General features: G+C 48.5%; 11 protein-coding genes across 11 annotated transcripts; 6 read left to right on the top strand and 5 right to left on the bottom strand.

Moving 5' to 3' along the window:
• Positions 1–869: 869 nt before the first annotated feature.
• On the bottom strand, positions 870–2,063 carry BKA55DRAFT_692628 (uncharacterized protein; the record flags this gene model as incomplete). The annotated part of the gene is made up of 1 exon (XM_046199806.1): positions 870–2,063. One exon carries the CDS (start codon positions 2,061–2,063, stop codon positions 870–872), a length of 1,194 nt encoding a protein of 397 aa, XP_046046955.1.
• Positions 2,064–2,599: 536 nt separating this feature from the next.
• BKA55DRAFT_574865 (60s acidic ribosomal protein-domain-containing protein) lies at positions 2,600–3,511 on the top strand. Its single transcript, XM_046193331.1, has 3 exons — positions 2,600–2,818; positions 2,910–3,082; positions 3,136–3,511. The coding sequence occupies exons 2-3, from the start codon at positions 2,924–2,926 to the stop codon at positions 3,307–3,309; spliced, it is 333 nt and encodes a 110-aa protein (XP_046046956.1). The 5' UTR covers positions 2,600–2,818; positions 2,910–2,923; the 3' UTR covers positions 3,310–3,511.
• A 1,067-nt stretch (positions 3,512–4,578) lies between these two features.
• BKA55DRAFT_595895 (uncharacterized protein) lies at positions 4,579–5,951 on the bottom strand (the record flags this gene model as incomplete). The annotated part of the gene is made up of 5 exons (XM_046195870.1): positions 4,579–4,771; positions 4,821–5,326; positions 5,383–5,487; positions 5,557–5,748; positions 5,802–5,951. 5 exons carry the CDS (start codon positions 5,949–5,951, stop codon positions 4,579–4,581), a joined length of 1,146 nt encoding a protein of 381 aa, XP_046046957.1.
• A 3,398-nt stretch (positions 5,952–9,349) lies between these two features.
• On the bottom strand, positions 9,350–11,198 carry BKA55DRAFT_692631 (ALG6, ALG8 glycosyltransferase family-domain-containing protein; the record flags this gene model as incomplete). Its single annotated transcript, XM_046199807.1, has 2 exons — positions 9,350–10,896; positions 10,961–11,198. The coding sequence occupies 2 exons, from the start codon at positions 11,196–11,198 to the stop codon at positions 9,350–9,352; spliced, it is 1,785 nt and encodes a 594-aa protein (XP_046046958.1).
• A 360-nt stretch (positions 11,199–11,558) lies between these two features.
• On the top strand, positions 11,559–13,048 carry BKA55DRAFT_692632 (uncharacterized protein; the record flags this gene model as incomplete). Its single annotated transcript, XM_046199808.1, has 2 exons — positions 11,559–12,722; positions 12,773–13,048. 2 exons carry the CDS (start codon positions 11,559–11,561, stop codon positions 13,046–13,048), a joined length of 1,440 nt encoding a protein of 479 aa, XP_046046959.1.
• A 180-nt stretch (positions 13,049–13,228) lies between these two features.
• BKA55DRAFT_740314 (uncharacterized protein) lies at positions 13,229–13,699 on the bottom strand (the record flags this gene model as incomplete). Its single annotated transcript, XM_046201442.1, has 2 exons — positions 13,434–13,699; positions 13,229–13,370 (listed from the first exon to the last, which is right to left on the bottom strand). Exons 1-2 carry the CDS (start codon positions 13,568–13,570, stop codon positions 13,229–13,231), a joined length of 279 nt encoding a protein of 92 aa, XP_046046960.1. The 5' UTR covers positions 13,571–13,699.
• A 1,212-nt stretch (positions 13,700–14,911) lies between these two features.
• BKA55DRAFT_96177 (alpha-helical ferredoxin) lies at positions 14,912–16,366 on the bottom strand. Its single transcript, XM_046201698.1, has 3 exons — positions 15,570–16,366; positions 15,348–15,499; positions 14,912–15,293 (listed from the first exon to the last, which is right to left on the bottom strand). Exons 1-3 carry the CDS (start codon positions 15,925–15,927, stop codon positions 14,967–14,969), a joined length of 837 nt encoding a protein of 278 aa, XP_046046961.1. The 5' UTR covers positions 15,928–16,366; the 3' UTR covers positions 14,912–14,966.
• Positions 16,367–16,701: 335 nt separating this feature from the next.
• On the top strand, positions 16,702–17,940 carry BKA55DRAFT_517029 (phosphatase 2C-like domain-containing protein; the record flags this gene model as incomplete). Its single annotated transcript, XM_046188143.1, has 2 exons — positions 16,702–16,756; positions 16,811–17,940. The coding sequence occupies 2 exons, from the start codon at positions 16,702–16,704 to the stop codon at positions 17,938–17,940; spliced, it is 1,185 nt and encodes a 394-aa protein (XP_046046962.1).
• Positions 17,941–18,514: 574 nt separating this feature from the next.
• BKA55DRAFT_595900 (mitochondrial carrier domain-containing protein) lies at positions 18,515–19,569 on the top strand (the record flags this gene model as incomplete). The annotated part of the gene is made up of 3 exons (XM_046195871.1): positions 18,515–18,532; positions 18,588–18,768; positions 18,821–19,569. 3 exons carry the CDS (start codon positions 18,515–18,517, stop codon positions 19,567–19,569), a joined length of 948 nt encoding a protein of 315 aa, XP_046046963.1.
• Positions 19,570–20,941: 1,372 nt separating this feature from the next.
• Positions 20,942–21,652, top strand: BKA55DRAFT_517217 (uncharacterized protein; the record flags this gene model as incomplete). Its single annotated transcript, XM_046188163.1, has 2 exons — positions 20,942–21,387; positions 21,439–21,652. 2 exons carry the CDS (start codon positions 20,942–20,944, stop codon positions 21,650–21,652), a joined length of 660 nt encoding a protein of 219 aa, XP_046046964.1.
• A 432-nt stretch (positions 21,653–22,084) lies between these two features.
• BKA55DRAFT_96246 (uncharacterized protein) lies at positions 22,085–23,916 on the top strand. The gene is made up of 3 exons (XM_046201699.1): positions 22,085–22,378; positions 22,445–22,911; positions 22,963–23,916. Exons 1-3 carry the CDS (start codon positions 22,364–22,366, stop codon positions 23,522–23,524), a joined length of 1,044 nt encoding a protein of 347 aa, XP_046046965.1. The 5' UTR covers positions 22,085–22,363; the 3' UTR covers positions 23,525–23,916.
• Positions 23,917–24,450: the final 534 nt, after the last annotated feature.

Here is a 24,450-nt window from a genome sequence, read left to right on the forward strand (position 1 = left end):
TAAGTTTTAGACTTCTTGGGATCGGAAAATATATATTTCATGCTTCTGTCGTGTGCACTGCCCAGCCAGTCTTTGTCAACATGAACAAACCACTCTACTCATGGACGCCGCAAAGTTGTGGTTCTTGTGGCCATACACGTTTAGTTTGTCAATTGGTACGTAAGGAAGTAACAGCACGTCGAAGATCGCGCGAGTGCGCTGTACCCTTCAGGTTCTACTAACGGTGTAGTGATAGAATGAGTAACTGAAGCTCATATGGCACCAGAGTGGTGAAAAACGGATCACGTGGAAACGGAAGGTCTTGGGTGTATGATGGAATGCCGTAGAACTCGTGAGGTTTAACAATTACTTCTGAACAACGATATCATTGTGAAGCGTTGTCTCCATATATCCATCTCTGTCTACAGTACATCGACTTCGCCATCCCTTACAGAAAAAAAGCTCCAATGGTTTTGCCCCCTTCTTGTCTGTAATCCATCCGCATCGCCAGTTGTCCTTTGCCAAAACCATGCAAACCACCCCTGTATGAGGACGTAACAAAGGGAAAGAAAATGGGGGAGGAAAGATGACAACTCCGTCGCTAATGTAGCCCCTAAACAAAAAGACAATCGGAAGCAAAGTGTAAAAAGGTGTAGTTGTGAAGATGTGATCAAAAAGTCCAAGCTCGTAAAACGCCCCTTGCTAACAAACTCCTCGACCGTTGCTTGCGTATGAAGAAATCTCGAGTAAGAAACGATGTTGCAGGTATCCAAAGGTGAGTGAGAGTCGGCAGCGTGTGATGCTATGGAAGTAAACTCCAAGCACGACAGACGCAGCCGAGATGAGTGACCAAAAAGATAGTGCAGGTAGACGTCGAGATGTTTCCATCATCAGCGTCGTCCACGCATGGCTTCCAAGGCCTGCCGCTTGCGAGCCTCCTTCTCAGCCTTGAGTTGCTTCTCGAGTCGTTCCTCTTTGAGATCTTCGAGTTTGGCAAGTCGCTCTGCTTGCCGCTCTTCGTCGTCGATATCATCCATGCCCGCCTCCATATCTGAAGAAGCATCGGAAGCATAATCATATCGTGGACCGCCGTCGTCTTCTTCATCGTCATAGTCAATAAAATCATCCAGATCCTCGTCATAATCGTCTTCAAATCGTGACTTTGAACGTGATGGACGAGGAGCTCGTGGGGCACTGAGTAATGCACCGCCACGAGGGGTTTCCTTCTTCTTCTTGCCAACGTCACCTCCTGGTCTGGGTCTGGCTGTGCCGGTATAACCAGTTGTAGCCATGGCCGCCTTCTTCACCTTCTTGGTTTCTTCCTCAGGGGGCGCGGCTCTGCCTGAGGATGACTTGCTGCCGGTCACCTTGCCACGTTCTGCTTTTGTCGGAGGCAGGGGCTTTCCGTTACGCGGATCCCTTCCGGCTCCGGACACAGGTGCGCCATTCCGTTGAGCTGGCCTTTGGCCTGGTTTCGCTGTGCCGGAGTAGCCCGAGGGAGCAGGTGCTGGACGTTGCTTCATATTTTTGGCTGCTCGAGGATCGACCTTTGCAGGTGGCTCCTCCTTGACCTTCTTCAAAGCGCCACCTTCAACCTTCTTGTGTTGGATCTTACCAACTTGTCCCATCGATTGCTGGGCCTTCTGAGCCCGTGCAAGAATCTCAGCGAAGGAGCCCTTCTTCGGTGGTGCAGAAGATGCGCTTGCGGGACCTGGTGACGGTCTGCTGGGGGCAACAGGCTTGGAGACCCTGTTACCCCCATTCATGGGTTTGGACGACAAGACGGAAGGTTTACTACTACCATTCGAGGGGTTCGAGGGTCGTTGTGAGGGTATCAATCTATCGGCGGGTCGTGATGGGAGGTTTGGTCTTGAGAAAGTAGTAGGAGATTGTATCGTTCGTGGTGCCACGGTACTGGATAACGTGGTCACTCGAGGTGCCTTCGAAATACTCGATCGAGGATCATCGTCGGCCTTCCTTTTGGGTAACGTGTTCGACCGGACCAGATTCTGTTTAGGGGGTACGGTAGACCCCTCATCACCACCGCTGATCTGGGCGAGGAGATCTCCAATCTTGAAAGCCATGGTCAACTTTTTCCTGATACTCACGAAGTTTGCCTCCGGAGAGTTACTCACCGGCATCGCGTCGTTAATGCAGTCAAAAAACCTTGTAATATCAGTTGACTAGAGCCCTCAAAGACAGAGAGGAACAAGTAGCCTCAGGCGTGGATTGTGAGTCATTGAGCGGCTGGAAAAGCTTGTTCACTCTCGGTCTGTCGTCAGGCACTTTTTTGACGTCTTTAAACACAAGAGTTTAAGACTTTCTGGTGATATGAGGCGCAGAGTCGATAGAAGGGCTGTTGGTGGTCGTATTCGCTCGAAAATCTCATCAAATACGCCTGAAATGCAGGCGATCACGAAACAAAAGAAGAGAAAAGCATACAGTTAGTGAACAGCAAAGAATCAGTCAACAGCCAACTTTATGGGCGAGGCCATGAAATCAGGGAATGCGCCACAGACTGAACGCAGTTGGTCACGTGGAGGTATATGTGGCGGTGCGTGCCTCGGGTTCGGCGTTTGTCTTCTTCCGATCTCCCCCGCCATCAGCCTCAGGTCTTAAGGATCCGACGTGAGTAAAAACCCCACTACACGTGACCCCCCTCTACGCTCTCGCCTAGGGTGCCCACAGGATCAAAATTGGCCTTTAGCTTTCACGGGATCGCGAACTTTTCTACTTTTTGTCACACCGAACAACCTCACCACCGAACTCGAAGGTTTCAGTCTCCGCCCAACTTGCGGTTAAAGTGATTGATTTCTCGTGTTCTCTTCCGACTTCAGATGTGAGTATATAACTCTGCCTTCCCCCCCTGCTTGGACTCGACGAGCGCAACATCTTTTCCACAAGATCTTTTTCTAATATCTGTGAATCAGAAACCACTATCAAAATGAAGCACCTCGCAGCTTACCTTCTTCTCGGCCTCGGAGGCAACACCTCCCCCTCTGCCGCCGATGTCAAGGCCGTTCTCGAGTCCGTTGGCATTGAGGCCGACGACGAGCGCCTCAACACCCTGATCTCCGAGCTTGAGGGCAAGGATATCCAGCAGGTAAGATGGCTCGACATTACCTACGAATCTGTACCATACTAACAAATATCCAGCTCATTTCTGAGGGCTCTGAGAAGCTCGCTTCCGTTCCCTCCGGCGGTGCTGGTGGTGCCGCCGCTGGTGGTGCTGCTGCCGCTGGCGGTGCCGCTGAGGAGGCCAAGGAGGAGGAGAAGGAAGAGGAGAAGGAGGAGTCCGACGAGGATATGGGCTTCGGTCTCTTCGACTAAGCGATCTCTATCTAAAGATCTGCACGGTTACGACGCCTCACGAATTTCGAAGTTGCTACGCACGGGTTGTTCACCAGTTCTTACATGTCATTGGCGTGGATGGATTGGCCGCTCATGGCTGGATTGGGTCTCTCTAAAAATGGGATAAATACGGTCTATGGAAATTAAAAAGGCGGTTCGGCTCTTCGAATATTTGGTTCCACCGTGAATGTCCTGCTGTGAATGGTTGTTCTGGTCCATGGTACTGCTTCGGTGAAGCCACGCCAACTGGTCCTAATTAGGGTTTCTGGCATACCACCTTTCGTGAAGTATGACTGTTCGGTCTGACGGCGTGTCGCATCACACACCCTACCCTATGGCTGATGATAATGATGATATAGAAATGATTCTCGTTTCGTTGGCCTGTTCCTTTGGGGAGCAAAACCTTGAGACCTTGGCTCAGGGGCCCAAAGATGATGAACGAAAAAGCCTCCTAAGTGCTAAACTTTCCTCGGGATTTGTAGCCTCAGATAACCCCTCGAGTTTTCTAACCTTCTCTAGGTAGTAGGTATTCAGTTGTTTCTGCGTTATATTGGCGTGCTTCCTTAAACTGCACTGATCAATGCCTGACTATGAGGTGTTAGGCGTTGACCGTAGTTTGCAAACATGATGAGATTGATCAATCAATCTCGACTTAAAAAAAAGGTCGTCAAGCCTTTTCTTTGTTCTCATATGACCTCAGCGGCTCGAGTCTCTTCTGTGCCCTATTCATCTGATGATCAAGTTGAGCTCGGCCATCCAGGATCTGAGACTGAGCATTGACCTCAGCTGTTTTCAGCACCAACTGGGCATTCTTTGTTGTCTCGAATCGATCTCGGAGTGTGCGATTCAATTTCATGTCATGGAAGTCTTTGTTTTCAGGCAGGTTTTCATGAGTTTTGACAGTCTACGTTTGTTGTCTTCAAATTTTCAATTTGGTACACCCGAATGAACCCATATCGTGAAATAACTTATTGTTTTTATAGTACTAACAAGCTATAATTGTGAATGACTGAATTCAAGCCAAGGGTATGAAGTTTGAGATATCCCCAAGCCATCCACAAGATTAAAAATCTCTGATATCGTAAAGTATAAGTGAGTTTTCAAATAACACAAAGACCGCATTACTACAAAATGCTTCCCTACAGAACTCCCGTGTAACATGACACTCCCGTTGAACGCCTCTTTATAGTGATTTGCATACACCGTAATATGTACGACCTGCCTTGTTGGATTTCGTATACGTGACAACTATTTCGTGGGGCGATATCCTTGCTCATCCCCGTTCCATGAGAATCCTCTTCCGTCATTGTTGTTGTTGTATGCGGGGAGGGGAGAATGGTTGGGTTCTGGAGAGCCAGGAAGCTCCACGGGGGCGATTTGTTCGTGAGGCTTGGGAGTTGTAGCGGGAGAAGCGGCCATAGGCGGTTGATGGTAACCCTCACTGTAAAGAGTTAGAACAAGTATTGAAGAGTGAAATGAGAGAAACTTACTGGTATGAAACGGGGGTTCCATCTTGAGCGACCATGCCGGGATGTGTTCCATAGGGTATTGACTGATGAGGGCTGAGAGGAGGGCTCTGGCCGTAAGGAGCAGCCATAAGACCAGGGCTCTTCTGGGCAGCCCAGGGATCAGCGACACTTGGGTGAGGAGAGTAAGGGTTCTCGACAACAGGAGGAGCAGGAGGAACACTGTTGCGGAAACTCTTGCGATAGGCCTTGTCGAAGCCACCTCGTCGTCCACAGAGATAGAGAAGAGCACCGGCGAGGAGAAGAACAGCAGCACCACCGACGGCAATACCAGCAATGGCTCCAGTAGAAAGAGACTTCTTGCCGCTCCCGCTGCTCTCGTCATCTTCATCACTGTTGTCGGCGGTCGGTTCCGATGTTGCGCTGGTAGAAGTGGACTCTCCCTCCTTTGGCCATGGGTCTCCAGGTCGTAGTTGCATGTCGACATCCTTTGCGTTCTCAAGCCAGCCTTCGATTGTCTCATTCTTGGACTGTTGGATGTTATGTTAGTTGATAGGTATCAAGTGTGCAATAGTGTAGATCTTACAGGGTTGACAACACCCATCATCTTCCACTTGGAGCATGACTCTGGAGCTCCGCAGTAGAAGAAGAAAGGATCAGTGTTGTTGACGCGAACTCGGTATCGAGGGCCCTTTGGTTGAGTATTAGTGTCTTGTTTTGACTTGACTTGATTCGAGACTGAGAGACTTGATCAACTTACATCGTCGGTGATGGCCTGGACCTTTTGCGTGCCACTTGAGAAACCCTGGCGGTTCACGCCGATGTATTCGTAGGGAATACATGGGTTGTCATAGTCTCCTCTAATGACCCAGTGATCGGTGGGATAGAAACGCCATTCGATAATATCACCAATATCGGCCTTGACCTCGTTTGGTGTGAACTTGTGGCCGGACTGTATATTAATTAGCATTGATGTTTCATCATGTGACAATGGCGTTGACTTACTGCTCCAACATTGACAGTGTGTGTTACTGCTTCTCCAGATGAGGTTCCTGTGGAAGACTCTTCCGCTGTTGCTGTGGGTTCATCTGTTGTTGTCTGAGCCCAGGCTGTAGCGAGAGCCGCCGTGAGGACTAGCAATGACTTTGAAACCATTGCGAATTAGTTAACACTGAGGAACAGCTTGTATAAGGCAAGCAAGATTCTAGGTCAAGAGTGAGAGTGACGAAACAAAACAGAAACAAAACGAGAGAAAGAGGAAGAGGAGAAACGAGGCGGGAGGAGCTGAGTAATGACGAGAGAAATGTCACAGTCCACAACAGACGGGAACGGTAACCCTCGTCCCTTTTACCTTGCCGTTGTAGCACGACAAACCCATAGGGCAGTACATGACAGGACAGGGGATGATATTGAAGGAGGCAGGGCTAGACAAAGACAGGATAAGGAGGGCTGACAGCAGACAGCTCGAGCATCTCTTGGCTTCGAGTCAGGGGGCCTTGAGAGTTTCTGGGGGCTGAGCGAATGCACTGCTTTGCTTCGCTGCTTCGGTTCAGCACACCATCTGTCTCTATCTGTGGATCTGCTTTACAAGTTCCCGTACGTATATGGACCTGTCTTGTTGGTGGAGGATGCATGGATTAGACCTGGCGGAGGTGAACAAAGGAGCCAAGATGGCCAAAGCCCGCTCACATTTTTTTTTTTCGGCGATCCCACTAGGTAGCTCAGCCTTGTTCAGATTGAGATAAGTTTCATGAAGCATTGGTCTTTTACTGTCTTTTCGTTCTTTGGCTTCAGTCATGTAATCATACTGTATATGTGTAGTCGTGATCTCGGGCTTTGTTAGTTTCAAGATAGAGTTGGCCACTATGCTTAAGCCTAGACTTAAACTCTCCCACCACCACTACACCAAAGTACTCTACGTACTGTACACTACAGCACAGTAGAAAAGTCTTTCTCCCTCAAAGGATTTTTCTAATCTCCACTGTCAGCTTATTAGCCAAATTCGATTCTACTGTGCTGTGCTGTCGAACAAGGTACCGTACCGACACAGTAAGCACTATCCAAGGATTATATGTAGGGATGCTCTATATCCGACCAGTCAGCATCAGCCTCATCTAATAAGCAGCAATTTGAGGTTGCATTTGCTGAGCTTAGTATCCATGCCAAGCACTGCAGCAACGGACACTAGTTATTTTGGGCCCATAATCTCAACCTCACCTCTTCGCTTTTGCCCACCAACAACAAAACTCGCCTGCAACTGCAACTCCATAACAAAGGCTGAGCAACACGGCCGAGGCTTGTTTCTTTCGGAGCTGTTGGCCCGTTGTGGATTAATCAAGTCTATTCCCGGCTCCTCCGCAATTTGCTATGAAAATCCTCTCAGCCTTATACAGAGACTCACTATCTAGGATGAATGCAACACTTCTTCACCAGCAGTGACACGTTGCTCTTCTCTTGGCTTCGGCGATCAAATTGGGACTTTGGGGTCTATCCTCACATCAGGCCAAGTCCTCTCTTTACATGCTCATGGGGTCTCATCAAATATGTAAGATCGGTTAATGCAGACAAGGATTATATATCCTTGCCCTGTAAATTCGTCTCTCGTTTCTCGGGTCTTTCCACGCGTCCTTCCTCGCTCTCAGCTCTCTCTCACTCGTCAATCATATATCTTATCGTATCGGCCAAAACTTGCTATCTAGTGGTTTGCTTGTGAACGAGAACAACTCCATGATAACCTGCATAAAATCTTACTCGACAAGACTCTGGCTCCACCAATAAACATCGGATAGATCCTCGGTCATTGGCATATGATCCAGATCAACAATCTCCTCACCCAATGCATTTGGCCCCCAATGGTTCTTCTCCCCGGAGCATGCAACCTCACCCCAAAGTCATTTTGCCTCATGGGTTAGATAACCAAGAGTCTTGAATCTTGCCTCTTCCCCGAAGACTTCCAGAATCAGCATTTTATTCCGACCTTGCAGACTTGAGAGTGCATGCGTGCATCGTATTCTAACATGATCAACCCTTGGCTCTCAATCACTTGTTACCAAGACCAACACTGATGATGAGGCAAAGGAACATGACAAATTCCAAATCAGAACAAATTCCAGCTTCCCCAAGAGATCTAGTGTTAGCAAAGACCTGCAAATGTCTTGACCAGGCTCTCAAATCGGATCAGACCCCAGTTCCAAGCACATGCATAATTCAGGCCTTTGGTTGCTTGGTCACTTGGCAAAGTCAGCTCCTCCAGGTCTTCCAACCTTCGATACCATGAAATTGATTATTCTCTGAGGCTCATGGCAGAGTATTTCTGCCGTAGCAATGATAACCTCTCAGTGGCGATGTAACAACAAGATATAAGCACTTTGTCATCCTTCATCATGTCCTCGAACTTACCTTGTCACAAGCATCTCTGATACGAAGTAGGATGAGGCCGTGTTCTCAGGCATCAAAGTGCCATCTTATAAGCCCAGCTTCGGTGTCGAAAACATCATGGTCCTTGACTGCGCCTTAAACAGGAGTCTAATTCATCCGAAGAACTCCTTCATCTGCCGTACTCGAGACTAAGGCCCTTTCTTTGATCCTTCTTTTGTCTAGAATGTCACGTTGGAACGGTTCCTGCAGCCTGTGTCAGCAAGAAACATCAGCGGTCCTTGTTGGCTCGCAATCAACCTAAAAGATGCTCTGTATTCGATGTCATAAGATGAAGAATCTTTGCTCTTTTTCCGTGTTCTCTGACCTCATAGTCATCAATAGATCTTGTTTTCACTGAATGAGAGGACAACAATGTTGAGCAGTATCTCAGCTTGGAAGTCTGACCAAAACATACAAGCCTCTTATCCAGTCATCTAGCCAAGGCCCTTTCTGCAATAAAGTACAGCTCGCAATTCTCCTCGACCCCTGAAAAGACCATTATTTTTTTGGTGCTCTGCAGGAAAGCAAGACTACCTGAGCAAAGTCGATCTGTCGACTGAACCACCATCGAATCTCGATTATGGAGCTCGCTCGTAGAATAACTTACACTATCTCGATCCTGAGACCAATAAATCAAAGTATGGCCATGATTGCTCTCATTCCTGCCACCTAGGTCTTGGTGCAATCCCCAGCCTCAACAACCATTTTCACTTTTACAAGAACCAATTGTCTGGGAGACTGGTTGCACTGTCTGGCTATAGATAGTGCTAGCTGTGTCTGCCTATAAGCTGCCAAGTCAATAACGAAGTGAGAGTTCATTGCTTTCATCGCCTGCGCCCAACCAGCTAAGTCATGTGTATGCGGCGTCTCATTTGACAATCAAGCGTCGCTTTTCGACCTTGGTCAGCCACTATTTGCCATCGCTCTTCTAGGGCGTTGCTGCCGAGAGACAACGTCGATTGATCAAATAGACAAGGCGGGATCTCGAAAGAAGTTACACCCATTAACGAATAGCCTGGTACAAAGTAAGACACAAGTTGGACAAGCCCGTTCTAGCAGTTTGGACAACGATGGAGTGTTAACGATAACGCCAAATCAAAATCGTATTGAGATCTATTATCGACAAAAAAAAGCCTCTACAAGGCCTTGCTCTTTTTATCCTTCTTGCTTGTTGAGCCTCCAGGTAGCAGATCGCTCTCTTGGATAAGCTTAAAGAAGCACCATAGATAGCAGATAATGAAGCCTGCAGCACCAACTCCAACATTTGCCACGACCCAGAGGTCAGGCTTATCAGAAGGAGGTGTTACAAATGTGTCAAGGACATGCCACGCGCCCATGGCTACATAGAACAGCATATGTAGTAATGCTGTACCCCATTGCAACCAGGCAGCTTGACCCTCTTGGAAATAGGCGCTCAGAGAGGTCGGTGGCAGACCCAGCAGGTAGGACCAGAGGAGGGTCAAAACCGCATATGGAATTCTAAGATCGACTCGCTTGAGCAACGGGAACATGGTCCAGACTCCCAAGAGGTTAGCAAAGCCAACCCAGGCTCGGGTGTCCTTGTTCAAGCCATGCTTTCCAGCCAGAAGTAGGGTCATGGGCATCAATGGAAGCAATACACTCTTTTCGTGCACTTGGTAGCTGAACAAGAAGAATCCCCAAGCTGTGGCGGCAAAAGCCAAAGGTAGTGTGGACTTTCGTGGTCGCAAGAAGAGGATAATGTTGGGTGGGATAATCGAACCAAGAGTAGCACCAAGAGCTGCTTTTTGGAGGAGAGGTGTTGGCCACTGTCGGAGTTTGATAACGACATTGGCAGCGCACCAAAAGTTGGCAACCTTGTCCTCGAACAGACCACGAGCAAATGGGAAGACACGGTGGACCATCTGAACCAACTGTTCCACAATAGGCCAGTAAAAGGCTTTTGTGTCCAGAATCTCGACAAGCTGAGGAAGCAAAGGAAGCGAAGGGGGGTCCTTGGAATCTCCATGAGCATCAATGCCCTGGCTCTTGTCGTAGAGTGTACCAAGAACCAGAGGCAGGATTAGGATAGCAAAAGAAACAGCTGTGACAAGAGCAATTCCAAACAGCCTGGTAAAGTTAAGTCGAGGGTAGACGCATCGGCCAAGAAGATAGGAGAAGACACTGAAGGCATAATACAGAGCCATCTGCTTAAATCCCAGCGCGCCGACGAAGAAGACAGCAGCCCACTTGTAGCGCTCAGCCAGCATACTCGACATGCTCGCCATGACAAATCCGAGCATAACGGTGTTGTATTGAAAGTGGACATGGTCGATAAGAATAGTGGCAGGCTGCATTAGGATCGCGACGAGCGCAAGCCATGCTGTCCAGTTGGTAACCCCTTGAAGTCTGCTATATCGTCGCACAAAGACAATCGCGGCCGGGACGTAGATGAGATACTCCGAGATGATGACTGTTGCTCTCATAAAGATCTTGAGGTTGGGGTCCTGGTTTCCTCGAGAGGTGAAGAGCGCGAACCATGAGGGATCGATGAGAGAGCCAATTTTGCCCAGAACCCAACTGTGGTAGGCAGTCAGGGGAGGATAGTCGAGACCCCACCATTGAAGATCGTGGAAATACCATTGCGAGATGGGAAGTTGTGTCGTGATTTCCATCCAATGTCGCTGCGCTTCGTAGTCTCCAAACATGGGCGGTTTACTGAACCCTTCATATCAAGATCCACGTTAGCGAAAGGTGTCATGATGGTTAACTCGAGCAATCATCCTTACCAGAATATCCCCACAAACCAGCTGCCCATCTGAAAAGACCAACCACCATGAGAATCACCGGCAGAACCTCCCATTGCGACAAAGAAGTTCGCGCAGGCCATAGAAACGCCGCAAGAGGGAACGCGGGCGCCCGTACTAGGGCTTCTGTGCGAGGGGTCTTTTCGCTGCCGCCATTGCCAGGTTTCTTAGTATTAGCCTTTCGACGAGGCTTGTGCGGTGACGGAGAAGGACCAGCCATTGTCACCTCGAGATAGCGAAAGTCGTCATTAACAAGAGTGGTTCGGTTGATGAAGGAGGAGAGAGCGTGGAGCTCTGAAGCGAAGCTCTAAATGACATCCAATGCGACCCCGGAAATTTTGGTGGAGCTTGTATTTGAGCACGCATCGGCCGAAAAGGAGCTTCCGAACCCCGGAGCAAAGAGACGTCACTTTGACAGTGGGTAAGCAGCTACTATGCGCACAGTATGGTGATATCGTCAGGCCTGAACCAAGAGCTTGGCAAACCAATTGAACTCAAAACTTGATCTTCTCTCTTTTTCTGTACTGAAAATCTCTGTATACTCAACCTCAGAGTGAGGCCTGTTCTCTTCTAATCCAAAATGCCATTCCCCTTCATTCTCCCAACCACTTCGGCCTTCTCTTTCTCATCAAGCTTCAGCTCCGAGTCTCATCCTTCACTGCCCCTCAACGCCAGCACATATCGTGGGGTACTTCGAGATGCTTTAAAAAAGCACAAGAGACTCCCTCCAAGCTCTCAGGTCTCAAACTTAAACACAGTTATTTCCAGCGTCAACGGCTACCTTCCGTATCTGCTAACAGTGGACGACGGTCTAAGTAACAAGGGTCTGGCTGTCGTCACGCCAAAGACGCCCCCGGTTATCGAATGGAGACCAACTTTATCTGGCGAAGTCGTCCCGGGACGTGAGAGAGCTAGAGTCAAAGTTTCATCTTTAGAACATGAGATTGCCTTTGTACTTTCAACTCTGGGCTTCTCTCATGTTCTGACAGCTCGGTCTGCCTTACAACCACTTTATTCAACCAGTAGCGAGTTTCTCGGGGCCCAGGAGCGAACAAATGCCGTCACAACCGCAACAAAATGTCTCCTCGAAGCAGCTTCCGTGTATGATTATCTAGCAGGTCGAGGAGAGCACGCTACGGCTCCTCCTCCATGCCCTGATGTTGCTCCGGGAACAGCTCGAGCCTTGTGTTCTCTGGCATTAGCTGAAGCTACGTTGCTTGCCGTTCTTAAAGACGATCCGTATCCAGCAATAGTGGCTCAGGACCGGAACAAGAACGACAAGGAGTGGATGTTCAAGGCCCCTGAGATTCCAAAAGTTCGCGCCCATCTTTATGCCCGACTGTGTTTAGCAGCCTCAGAACATGCAGCCAAAGCATCATCTCTATGCAGCACAGCAGGATCTGGCTCGCATAAGATCAATAGTGCTCTTTTGAAATATCTAGAAGATCTCCGCCGAACATGTCGAGCTCGCGCTTGTCGTTTCTTTGGAATCGATGCCGAGATAGGTGGCCAGGTTGCAGATGGCATTGGGTGGGTTCGTGCCGGCTTATCACAGCTAGGTGTTGAAGTCAAAGACAACAGCAAGAAGGGACTTAGTTTCAGTCGATTGAAGAAAGACTTTACGGAGAAGCGCGAAGATCGACGTGTGGATAAGGAGTCTGCATGGGGAAGTGATGCTGGTAAGATGGAGGAGATTCGGGTATTAGAGATGCTCGATGCTAAGTGGAACAAAGTCAACGATACTGTAAGTACTTCACCAAGGACTATTGTGGCATATGCTGATATCTACGCCAGATGAACACACAAGCCGTCCCTCCCATCAACACACTCCTCAGCAAGATGCCGTCAGGGCGAGAGATTCATACACTCAAGCCTTACGAGGTGCCTTCACTGGACAGAGATATTTTCGAAGCCATGCGCGCACCGCCTAAGGATGACGATACATATGTCGATGACCTAAGTTCAGACGACGATGTCAAGGGGGGACCTTCAGCACCAGTTGGTGCATTCCCAGGAACGGTAGATGATTATTCACGAAGTCCAAGTACGCCAGGCAATGCATACTACTAGTTATAGGAAAGATTTAGGTAGTTTTAGAGTAAAACGTGTCGTATACTTAGATAATCAACAATCTTGAATGCCTAGGTAAGAAAATCCAGCCTAAAAGGTAGAGCTTTCCAATGTCGAATAACAGTTCCATTGCCAATACTCTTGCCACCTCAAGTCAAAACAGAATCAGTAGCATCCCGTTTAGCTAGTTGAGTTCGTGATAGGTTCAGGGGTTGGGGTGATAAGAGTGATGGTAATGTCTGGGGTGATAGGGGTGGTATGTGTAGTAGGTGTGCATGGTGGTGGTGTAGGATACAGCTCAGGAGAGCAAATAGGATAACATCTAGTCAAATTTAGCAACTCGGATATTTTACGCTCGGAGATTTTGGGGTTTGAATTGACTCACCCTCCGTACATGAAACCACAGTCATTGATAGCATCGACGCAGAGAGTGGGACAGGCACTTGTGGTGTTGGTGTTGAAGGGCACCGCGGCAACAAGGCCAGCGATAGCGGAAGCGGCGATGATAGTTTTGAAGAACATGATGAAGTTTTAGGCAGGTTGTTAAGATATGAAGTGTAAGGTTTGAAGTGTGAAGTTGTGGATGTTGATATCAAGATTGGTCTTCTGTTGCAGGTAGGAGAGACCAGAATTTATACCTTTCACAGTCCCTCCCACGCCATATCAACATACCTCCAATATTGGATTCAAAGCTTTGAACTCATATCAGCATAAAGTTTATCATTGACTTCAAACTGAGCATGATGGTTAGTACACACGGTTCAGCATTCCGCAGGTCGGCAGTTGTTGTGAGACATTATGGCAATCTTCAATATGTGTCACGTAGCCGTAAAAAATGTTAAAGTTGTCTTTAAAATCTATCAAATACGGCTGTAATACTTGAGTTTTTCGAAACAGAATGTCTTGGCTCACGAAAAATTGACCGTCATGAGCATACCAACGAACTCATATACCTACTTAACTGCCGCCTGTCATGTCAGATAGTCTTGACGAGATTGACTGCGATTCCCTGCTCAATGAAAGGATCTTTTGATGCAGGGAGGTTGATCACTGTTGTAAGGAATCTTAGTAAGTCCCGCGAATTCAAGGCCACAGTCGTAAACATGCCAAAAGAACGCCAGCACAGTCCACAGCATCCTCAAGAAGTAAGGTTTAGACAAGCTCCTGATTATTATAGTTACGTTTCAAGTTTGTAAAATCTCCGAAGCCACATATCGAATATGTCTTTCTCCTCCTTGTAAGTTAACGGAATGTGTCTTGTAGTATTATGTGTTGATCATGTCGTGTATGTCGATCATTGGGGATCAGCACTCGCTGTCTCCATGCCAAAGTCTTGTATTGTAGAAGTGATGAGAAGGTCAGGAGGTCATATGAGAAAGCAGTTCAAGAAAACTGATAGTTTCGACCTCGAAGCTCGAGGATTAAGGGCGGATTTTAAAAGTATCGACGTTCTGCTTGAAGACAACTGAACAGGGGATCGATTGACGATTGGCAACTGAATCAGCGAGGGCGGAGGGTCAGGATCGCAGCTGTCGGGCGATTTTCCTAGTTCTTAATTCTCAATTAGTCTGTATATGATGCTCTATCTTAAATCCAAGCAGCTGTTCGATGCGCTCGAGAAGTACGGTACCGTTCGGTCGGGGGTTGCGTACGTAGCTAAAGTCAGTTTACAGAATCATACCAGAGTGAGCACAAGAAACTCAATAACAGTACAGGAACCAGGGGTGAACGATCAAGAAAATAATATTGCCAAGTTTGCTATAGAGCACAGCGTGGAACTCCCATCCATAGCCTATACACAGGGTTAAAGTCCTAATAATCTCATACGCAGATTTTGCTCTGCGACAACCCTTTAAATGCTTCGCTTCTCCCTCCAATCGTCACATCGTTTTCGCGACATATTCGTAGTTTTGATAATCTAGCTGCCGAAAGCCATCTGCTTCTTGATCTCGGCAATGGCCTTGCCAGGGTTAAGACCCTTGGGGCAGGCTCGGGTACAGTTAAGGATAGTGTGGCAACGGTACAGGCTCATCGAGTTCTCGAGGTTGGTCTTTCGCTCGGCGGTGCGCTCGTCACGAGAGTCGGCGAGCCATCGGTAAGACTGGAGAAGGATAGCGGGTCCAAGGTACTCCTCAGAGTTCCACCAGTAAGATGGGCATGAGGTAGAGCAGCAGGCGCAGAGAATGCACTCGTAGAGACCGTCGAGCTTACGGCGGTCCTCCTTGGTCTGTCGGTACTCCTTGCCCTAAGAATTGGGTCAGTAAATGTAAGTTTCCTGTAAGTGAGAAAGGGGTCGTACGTCTTCGGCAGGGGTATCGCGCTGAAGGTAAGGCTTAATGCTCTTGTACTGCTTGTAGAAATGTGTCAAATCAGGGACAAGGTCCTTGACGACGTAGGTATGAGGAAGAGGGTAGATCTTGACGTCGGAAGCAGCCTCAGTGGGAATTCGGCCTGAGAATACGTTAGCACTTCATTATCCGATGTGATTTGCCGCATGCGACCCGGGTGAAGGGGGACATACACAAGCAAGCAAGAGTGTTCTGTCCGTTGATGTTCATGGCGCAGCTACCGCAGATACCTTCACGGCAACTTCGTCGGAAGGTCAGAGTAGGGTCGAGCTCGTTCTTGATTCGGATGAGGGCATCGAGAATCATAGGTCCAGTCTTGTTGAGGTCCAGAGTGTAGGTCTGAAGACGAGGCTTCTCGCTGGGGGTATCGGGGTTCCATCGGTAGATTTGGAAAGACTTGAGGTTGGCATCAGAGTCCTTGGGAGGCTCGCTAACTGAGGCCATAGAACGAGTGAAGACAGCACCAGGTCGGAGAGCAGCCGTCCTTGAGAAGGCTCCGACGAGTCGGGAAGAAGATCGAAGAGCAGCCATCTTGTCGAATAATCGAATCGAGGAAGTACAATTGCGATTGGGACCGGAGGAGAAGGACAGTCAAACTTCGCAATGTTTAGTTGGAGCTGTGGTCAGACAATTGACAGTAAAGAAATGCCGTGCAATCTCCTCCGATAGAGTTGAATTGTCTATTCGCAAAGGGTGGCGTATCGAGGATTCTCGTCGTCATGTATTGGGTAGGCAAACCTTCCTCGGTTATTGCAGTTTACAATGGGACCTACGGCTGACCTCTGACCAATCACAAATTTGGAATTGTCAACTTCGGCTTCACTGGTCTCGGAATCGGCAGGAACGGGCTCGTGAAACCACGTTGCTACTGGGCGTAGGATCGCGGATCAACAGCGGGTATCAATAATTGCGGAGATGAGGTTCCGGGAAATGTTGCAAGCATGCAGTGGCTTGAACCATGCACCGCCTCCTTTCATCGTGCATGATTTGACAAGGTATATGTGGCTTGCCTCTTTGTTCCGAGGAATTGGTTATTGTGAAAGGATATTGGAGGGGCTTGGCCAGTCAAGATTAGATAACAAGTTGGTAAATCGGCGCTCAACAACTTTGTTTCTCCGTTCACGATCCCACTTCTCTCATGACACCAATTTTTTCTCTTACGATCTCCTTGGCAAAGATGGTTTCTCTGTAATTTCTGTCAAAGTTTTATCGTCACCAGTATTTTAATCCTCCTCCGATCCTCGCTCCAACCCGTCACTATTCGCATCGATTCTTGTCTCTGGACGATCCACTTTCTAGCCCTCCATGGCTGCATCCTGCAATCGACTTGCTACGGCTTCATTGCGAACGCTTGCTAAGGGTTGGTCGCATTGCCCTTACGATACTCAAAAACTCGCAATTCTAACTGTGGCAGCTCCGACGCAATCCTGCTCCCGACTCCGTGCTCATCCTCATGTCGCAATGAGTTCGTGCCCTCGCTCCAAGCTCTACTCCACCTCGACCGATGCTCCTCGATTCTCTTACCATGTCGCATCCTCCTTCATTGCCAAGGATAGACCATACGACCCCTCCACTCACGTCTTCCACTTCAACCCATACAATCGCATTCAGCCCCCCCGAAACCGTCGACCTTCCGCTCGACCCGAATCTGGACACGATGCCTTCTTTGTCAGCCGGATCAACGACTCCGGATCAGTAGCCTTTGGTGTTGCTGATGGTGTTGGGGGCTGGGTAGATTCCGGTGTCGATCCCGCTGATTTCTCACACGGATTTTGCGATTACATGGCATTGGCTGCCCACGAACACCAGACCAGCTCAGTGCCTCCCTTGACAGCTAGGCAGTTAATGCAGAAAGGATACGAAGCAATCTGCAATGACGACAGCCTTCGCGCTGGTGGAAGCACAGCGTGTGTGGCTATTGCTGGAGCAGATGGAAATCTAGACGTCGCGAATCTTGGTGATTCTGGCTTCCTTCAACTTCGACTCAATGGTGTTCACACATATTCGGAACCTCAAACACACGCCTTCAATACTCCTTTCCAACTATCTCTCGTACCTCCCAGCGTTGCTGCTCGCATGGCGGCGTTTGGTGGTGCTCAGCTTAGCGACCTTCCCAGGGATGCTGACGTTACCCAACACGCGCTCCGTCACGGCGATATTCTTGTTCTTGCGACCGACGGCGTTCTAGACAATCTCTTCAACCAGGATATTCTAAGAATCGCCAGTCGGGTTTTAGTATCTACAGGCGCCTGGGTAATGACCGACGCCGGCGGTGTGCGCGTTGCAGATTCGCTAGAGCCTCTGGTTGAGTTCCCTGAAGCCTCTGAAGGCAAACGAACAGTAACACTCCAGAGCGCACTCGCTACAGAAATCGTGACAGCCGCCAAGCGAGCCAGCGTCAACACAAAACTTGATGGACCATTCGCCAAGGAGGTCCACAAATACTACCCCCAAGAAAACTGGCACGGCGGCAAAGTTGACGATATTTGTGTCGTGGTGGCAGTAGTTAACGAGACGACTCCCGCTGTAAAGAGCAAGCTATGATTTCCTTTGTCATTCGATTTACGGCGCGATTTTATGATAGAGCAGAGGACATCTTATAAAGACGGGAACGCAAGCATTTTGGTGATTTATTATCTTGGACGTTTTGGAGTCATTAAGTCACATAGACGGCAGGGGAAGCGCCGGCTTGCTTGAATCATGGGGTTGTATATGGGCTGGCGTCAAGAGATGGGATCATATACATACAATCTTAATTCCAAAAGCAGTTCTGATTTGTATTATCTGACTTGAGTCCACCAGAAATGAGTGAGATGTTGGAATCAATCTGTAGTTGTTCTTCTGATGAATCAAATTACTTATGAGCCATGACAAAGAATTCACCAGGTATGATATTAAACTGTGGTTATGTGCTCATTCAATACTATTTTATGTCTTTTCACATGCCGTGAGCCCGAGATGTTTCCATGATGAGTTGAAGTGCAGGGTAATCCGATAGTGGATATAAGCACACAACCATGACATCACCAGCTCATGGTGTAAGAGAGCCCATATTTCACGACCAACTTGGAAGAAACTCATCATCACGATCTATGCAGCAGGCGTCTGAGAAAAAAAAATGTCGGACATATATATTGTAAGACTGGCCAAACATTCCAGGGTATGGCCATGATATACTCACAAAGTCATAGGCTGGTGCTATTGCTGCATTTACAGTAGACGTCCTGGTCTACCCTCTCGATACTATCAAGACTCGTTTGCAGAGTCAAGACTACCTCAAGACATATTCCGACAACTCGAAAAAGAACATATGGGCTGTACGAGGACTCTACCAGGGCATTGGAAGTGTAGTTTTAGCTACTCTTCCAGCAGGTATGTAATACAAGTCTGAATGTGAGGAATTGCTGGCTTACACAATTCACAGCGGGTCTATTCTTCTCGACATATGAGAGCGCCAAACGAGTCATCGGCAATGCGACGCCATTACCACAACCTCTGGTTCACTCAGCAGCCTCAGGGGTGGCAGAGATGGCATCTTGCTTAGTACTCGCACCAGCAGAGGTTATTAAGCAAAATGCTCAGATGTTGCAAAATGATAGTCGTGGGGCCGCGCAATCTGGATCTTCAACCTCATTACAAGCATTCCGTCAGCTGGCCGGTGATGGAGTATCACGCCGTCTTTTTACAGGCTACACAGCACTCGTCGCACGGAATTTACCATTCACAGCTCTTCAATTTCCTATATTTGAGCATGTGCGAGCAACGTATTGGAAATCGCGAGGCTCCGGTTCTTCGGAGCCGGGGCTGATCGAGACGGGGCTCGCTACCGGTTTAAGTGCCGGAAGTGCGGGATCGATAGCGGCTTTCATAACAACACCAAGTGATGTCGTCAAGACGAGGATGATGCTGAGTGCCGGAAATCAGAACAAGAATTCGGCACAGGGGCAAAACGAAGTCGCAGCCAAGATGAAGGGAAAGCAACCAAAGAAGGGGGCGTGGGCTGTCTCGAAGGAGGTTTACCAAGAGAGGGGAGTGCGGGGATTCTTCCGGGGTGCGGCTCTGCGATCCGGATGGACGATGCTAGGGAGTGGACTCTATCTGGGGTCGTATGAGATGGCCAAAGTTTGGTTGAGAAGGGGAAAGACAGATGTGGAGGACGATGGTCCATTGTGATGGTTATGATATATAAGTTGTGGTAGACCAATTACACACCCAACCATATTTTCTAGCGAATTCTATATCAATTGATTGATATAAAGACAACAAAGTATTGTATCACACAATTGCAATAATTATGAACTCACACCATGATCAACGAACACGATCGTAGATCTGATGTCGACATCCTCATGGCTTCTGACGCCTTCGGAGAGTTATGTGCGACAATCCGAGAGAGACTCGTAATCCAGAGAATTCATTCGACAATGCTAGGTTATGTTTTCTACAGGGTTAGACTATGATTAGAGGGGCATGATGAGAATGAAGATCATGTCCTCCAATTATACTGCTTCAAAAAATGTCTGTGAACGAAGCTTTTCAGAACTTTAAGAGTAAACTTTTGACTCACAGTTTAAGACCTACTTCTTGGCTGCAGTGTGTAAATCGATCATCTGACAAGTAAGTGCCAACAAAGAGTAATTCTCTTCAAGTGTTCGACTGACTTCGAATATGTAGTATTGTATCCGTATGGTGTAGTTGTAATTCAAGATGGTCGGTCGGTTGGGTCGTACCGTCGGCCATTTTTTAGCGCCAACCGCAGGCACATGTCATTGCAGTTTGGCCTGCGTTAGTCTCACAGCTATTTTGTCAAGGACCCCTGGTTGCATAAAAGTGTAATTCCTTCTCTGTTCCGACTCTCCGCCTTGTCCTTCCAAGGATGCCCGAAACCGGTGAAATGGTTGACGAAGCATTCTTCTGGCGGTGAAGCCTTGGCTTGGAAGGATTTCCCTTATTACTTGTAGAGCCGATCCCGGTATTTCATCATGGTTTGGTGAGAAGTCGCCATAGATACATGTCTCTGATATGCGAGATTCCGGATCTCTCAGAGACAACGAGAATTCCGGTGTACTTGGTCTTTTTGTGAAGCCGCTCGTATTCCAGCAAAAAACGAGTTGCAAAATTCTCCGATTTTCAAATAGAACGCCTACCTGACTCGGACAACAAGTCTTGACCGGTCTAGGTCGAGGAGTGCCATTTTTCGAGACGTCCGACCATCCGCACTAACAAGCAAGTAACTTCCAGAACTACCGGCAGAAAGACCCTTTGACAGTCTTCACCGACCCACATGTGTAACTGTCGTCGTCCGGCTTGGATGGTGTCATTTGAGCACGTTATTCAAGGCTTGATTGCCTAAGAGGTTGTAAAGATGTTTCGTGTGCTATAAATTGCAGATGGCTCGCTGTCGCTGTCGCCGCGCCCTGACTCGTAGTTCCTTATATCCCCCTTCCATCTTCTGCCATTGTGTGTCGAGATACCCAAAACATTTCACTCTGTCTTGACTGCATACTCGATAATCAACCACACAGCAAAACCCAAATAACCCACAATGGCAACTGCAGATGTGCAAACAGCTCCTGGAGCGACATTCGATGAATTACACAAAATAGCCGCCGAAGTCGAAGTGAGAGAAGTCAGCCCGGAACTCGCAGCCAACCACCGGTATCTTGTACAATCGCCATACACTGAACAAGAGCATTTGCTTGACCTCGACACTCTTGATAACGAAAATGAGCTCCTCGCACGAGCCTTGAGACAGTTTCGAGTTCTTCGCGACGACTATGCGACAGCCCCATACACAGAATCCTTCAACTGGCCAGAGGTGATCGAAGAAGTAAAACGTCTTGCGGTCGAGTCTGGAAAACCCTTCAATGAAACGTCGTTCTATATCGTGGCATTCCGGTCACGGATCAAGAAGGAGACCGAATATGCTGACCTTGGCGTCCTCGACAAAGGGGCGCATGCTGAGGCTGTGGCCAGCGGTGGATTCTTGAAGTACGTTGGAGATGCATCTTCTGCCTGAGTCTATTGTATTAACGCGAACAGGTACTGGTTCGGAGAACCTGACTCAGAACTGGCCAACTTGGCGACTTGTGTCTGGCGTTCGCGAGAAGATGCTAGGAAGGGTGGTACAGGTCCAGCTCATCGCAAGGCTGCTGGAGCAACTCGGTCCTTGTACGCATTCTGGAAGATTGATCAACATCGACTTATCATTCGAGAAAATGTCGAGAGCTGGGAGATTATCCCCTGGCAGGATTAGATGACAAGGTTTGAGACTTCTGAAACCTTTTGTTCAAGAAGCTTATGAGGCGTTGGGGGTCGGTCTTGAGGGTAGAAAAACACGGGACTGAAAAAAGAATGGCGTTTATTCGGAAAAATGATGATTTGGTCTGAAAATGGGCTAGACGGTACAATAATAAACGAAATAAAACAATAATTAGATTTTAGATTGCTCATGGTATTCTAGCTGATGGCATTGAAGGTCTGTAAAACGTTGAGAACGAGGGCAAGGTGCCACAACTCAGAATGGATCGCGAAGAGGCGCATAAGAGATATAAATTACACATTCATTCCGTATCATAATATCGAGCGTAACATCGGTAAATCAGAGTAAAAAGGCAAACTTTCTTGCCGTCGAATTCTTGGCCTGGTGGTGATAAACGAAGATAGTAGGTCAGCTCGTAACGTCGGGAGCGGGATATATAATCTGCCGTACTTCACCGCCTAGACATCCCACAACGCCCACAAATGAGTACACGAACGAAAAGTTTCGATATTCCCACCTTCAGAGCCCGAAGCCTTGCAACACCACCCGCCCCTATCGCGATCGTAGCGCCGAACCTCTCTCCTTATCTCGCGGCATCGTAAATATCTCCTCGCGAATTTTTGTCAATATGGCGGACGCTCCCAACGATGCGCCTCCTGCTGCGCCTTTCCAGGCCGTTCAAGTCGAGGCTCTGGTGAGTTGAATATGCCCCACCTTTTGGTCTTTGAGACCCCCTCTTGAAGTACGAGTAAAGAGTAATGGGACTGACCTCGGTCGGTGTTGTAGGTTATTATGAAGATTGCCAAGCACTGCTCTTCGGCTTTCCCTTCTGTTGCGACTGGAGCTATTGTTGGTATGGAGAACGAGGGTCTTCTTGAGGTCACCAACACGTTCCCTTTCCCTACCGTCGACCCCGCTACGACCGATAGCCACCAGAACGATGCTTCGCAGATCGCCGCTGCTGCTCCCCGACAGAAGAACAACATTCACTACCAAAATGAGATGATCCGACATCTCAAGGAAGTCAACGTCGATGCCAACAACGTTGGTTGGTACACAAGTGCCACCATGGGCAACTTTGTCAACTTGAACTTCATTGAGAACCAGTTCCACTATCAAAACGCCAACGAGAACACCGTCGCCCTCGTCCACGATGCTAGCAAGAGCTCTCAGGGCAACCTGACCTTCCGGGCTTTCCGCCTGTCCCCTGCTTTCATGAGCGCCTACAAGGAGGGCAAGTTCACAACTGAGAGGTACGATGATGCTATCCCACAACCAGCGACAGAGATACTAATCTAGAACAGCTTGCAAAAGTCCAAGCTCACCTTCAAGGATATCCTCACCGAGGTCCCTGTCAACGTCCACAACTCTCACCTCCTCACAACATTCCTCCACCAGATTCCCTCCCCTCCCGTCAAGGGCGACATTGAGCAGCCCTCATCGCTGGATGACCTCAACCGCAACGCTCTCGAGCCTCCTCTGTACCCCTCTATCGATAACCTCGACCTTGCTATCGACCCCTTCCTCGAGAAGACCTGCGATCTTCTGCTCGAGAGCATCGAGTCTCACTATACCGACCTCAACAACTTCCAATTCTACCAGCGACAACTCGGCCGTGAGCAGACCAAGATCACACAATGGCAGACCAAGCGCAAGGCTGAGAACGCCCAACGTGCTGCTGCCAAGCAGGCCCCTCTGCCCGAGGATGAGTGGCAGCGACTGTTCAAGCTTCCTCAGGAGCCCAGCAGACTGGAGGGTATGCTGAACGCGAAGCAGGTGGAGCAATATAGCAAGCAGGTGGATGGATTCACAGCCAACGTCAGTGCCAAGATGTTTGCCGTGCGGGAGAACCTGATGCCAAAATAGATGGAGGACGGGCGAGACGGGGGTTTTCAAAAAGTCTCGAGGGATTTCAGGAATACGAGACGCTCAGTGATGGTTTGCATTGGCGGCGTTCCGGACAATGTGGAATAATATCGAGTGCTGGTCTAGATTTTAAAGCGTTGAGAAAGAGAGGAGCACTTGATGAGCACATGATGGGCCAGCCTGACGTGGATGTTGTGTTGATGTTGAAGAGTCATGAAGAGATGGACACGACTGTAGCATTGCCTTGGTCATAAAAAGCTGGCTTCGTAGATAGCGCCTGCAAACAAGTTCTCAAAGTCTGAGAGCAGTGAAACAATTTTACGTTTGGAAGTTTATCGGTACCGTCACTTTGCTGTTTTGTCTTTCAGTGAACTCGGCAAATGATGTCGGGATTTAATCTGAGTTGGTCATTATAAGACAAGGGGGTTTCGTGGTATAAATATCTCATCTCACGCATATCAAAAAGATGTATGAGACGATCTGATGAGTCTGGTACCATCCCGAGTCTTATAACGAGACCAAAGAGGTGCCTCCGAGCTGACTCTCTCCTCAGAATATTCGGATATACAAATTAGTCGGTATGTTCGTAGCTTGCAGACGATCAATGACCCGTAGTGTTCGCGTGAAGCGGTGTTCGGCTTCCGAGCGGGGAATATCAAGGGTCAAAGTCAGCCAACGCTGCATCTGTACGAAGCAAGTTATGCACAGTCGGAGTGATCAATTGACGAACAAACGGTAGATCTGGACAGTAAAAAAGAAGTCTAATTATTTGCCCACTCACTGAATGGGAAAAATCAACGTGGTCTCCTTCTCACTAGTCCCGTATTCGTACCAAGACCTGGAGGAGCTTCCCATCATGAGAAAGCTCCTCTTTATTTTTTCCTCTGGTGGATTCTCCGAGTCCCTGAGGTCCACTCCCACTCGGA

Source organism: Fusarium redolens (genome assembly GCF_020744475.1).
Source record: "Fusarium redolens strain MPI-CAGE-AT-0023 chromosome Unknown BKA55scaffold_12, whole genome shotgun sequence".
In the NCBI taxonomy this organism is placed as follows: Eukaryota; Fungi; Ascomycota; class Sordariomycetes; order Hypocreales; family Nectriaceae; genus Fusarium; species Fusarium redolens.

Bases quoted from the DNA above. Each gene is read 5' to 3' on its own strand.
- BKA55DRAFT_96177 (XM_046201698.1), bottom strand. From the start codon at position 15,927: ATGGCTGCTCTTCGATCTTCTTCCCGACTCGTCGGAGCCTTCTCAAGG. The intron at 15,500-15,569 runs GTATGTCCCCCT...ACGTATTCTCAG, and splicing joins GAACACTCTTGCTTGCTTGT to GCCGAATTCCCACTGAGGCT. The intron at 15,294-15,347 runs GTACGACCCCTT...CCCAATTCTTAG, and splicing joins GCGATACCCCTGCCGAAGAC to GGCAAGGAGTACCGACAGAC.
- BKA55DRAFT_96246 (XM_046201699.1), top strand. The intron at 22,912-22,962 runs GTACGATGATGC...AATCTAGAACAG, and splicing joins GGCAAGTTCACAACTGAGAG to CTTGCAAAAGTCCAAGCTCA.
- BKA55DRAFT_574865 (XM_046193331.1), top strand. From the start codon at position 2,924: ATGAAGCACCTCGCAGCTTACCTTCTTCTCGGCCTCGGAGGCAACACC. The intron at 3,083-3,135 runs GTAAGATGGCTC...ACAAATATCCAG, and splicing joins AGGGCAAGGATATCCAGCAG to CTCATTTCTGAGGGCTCTGA.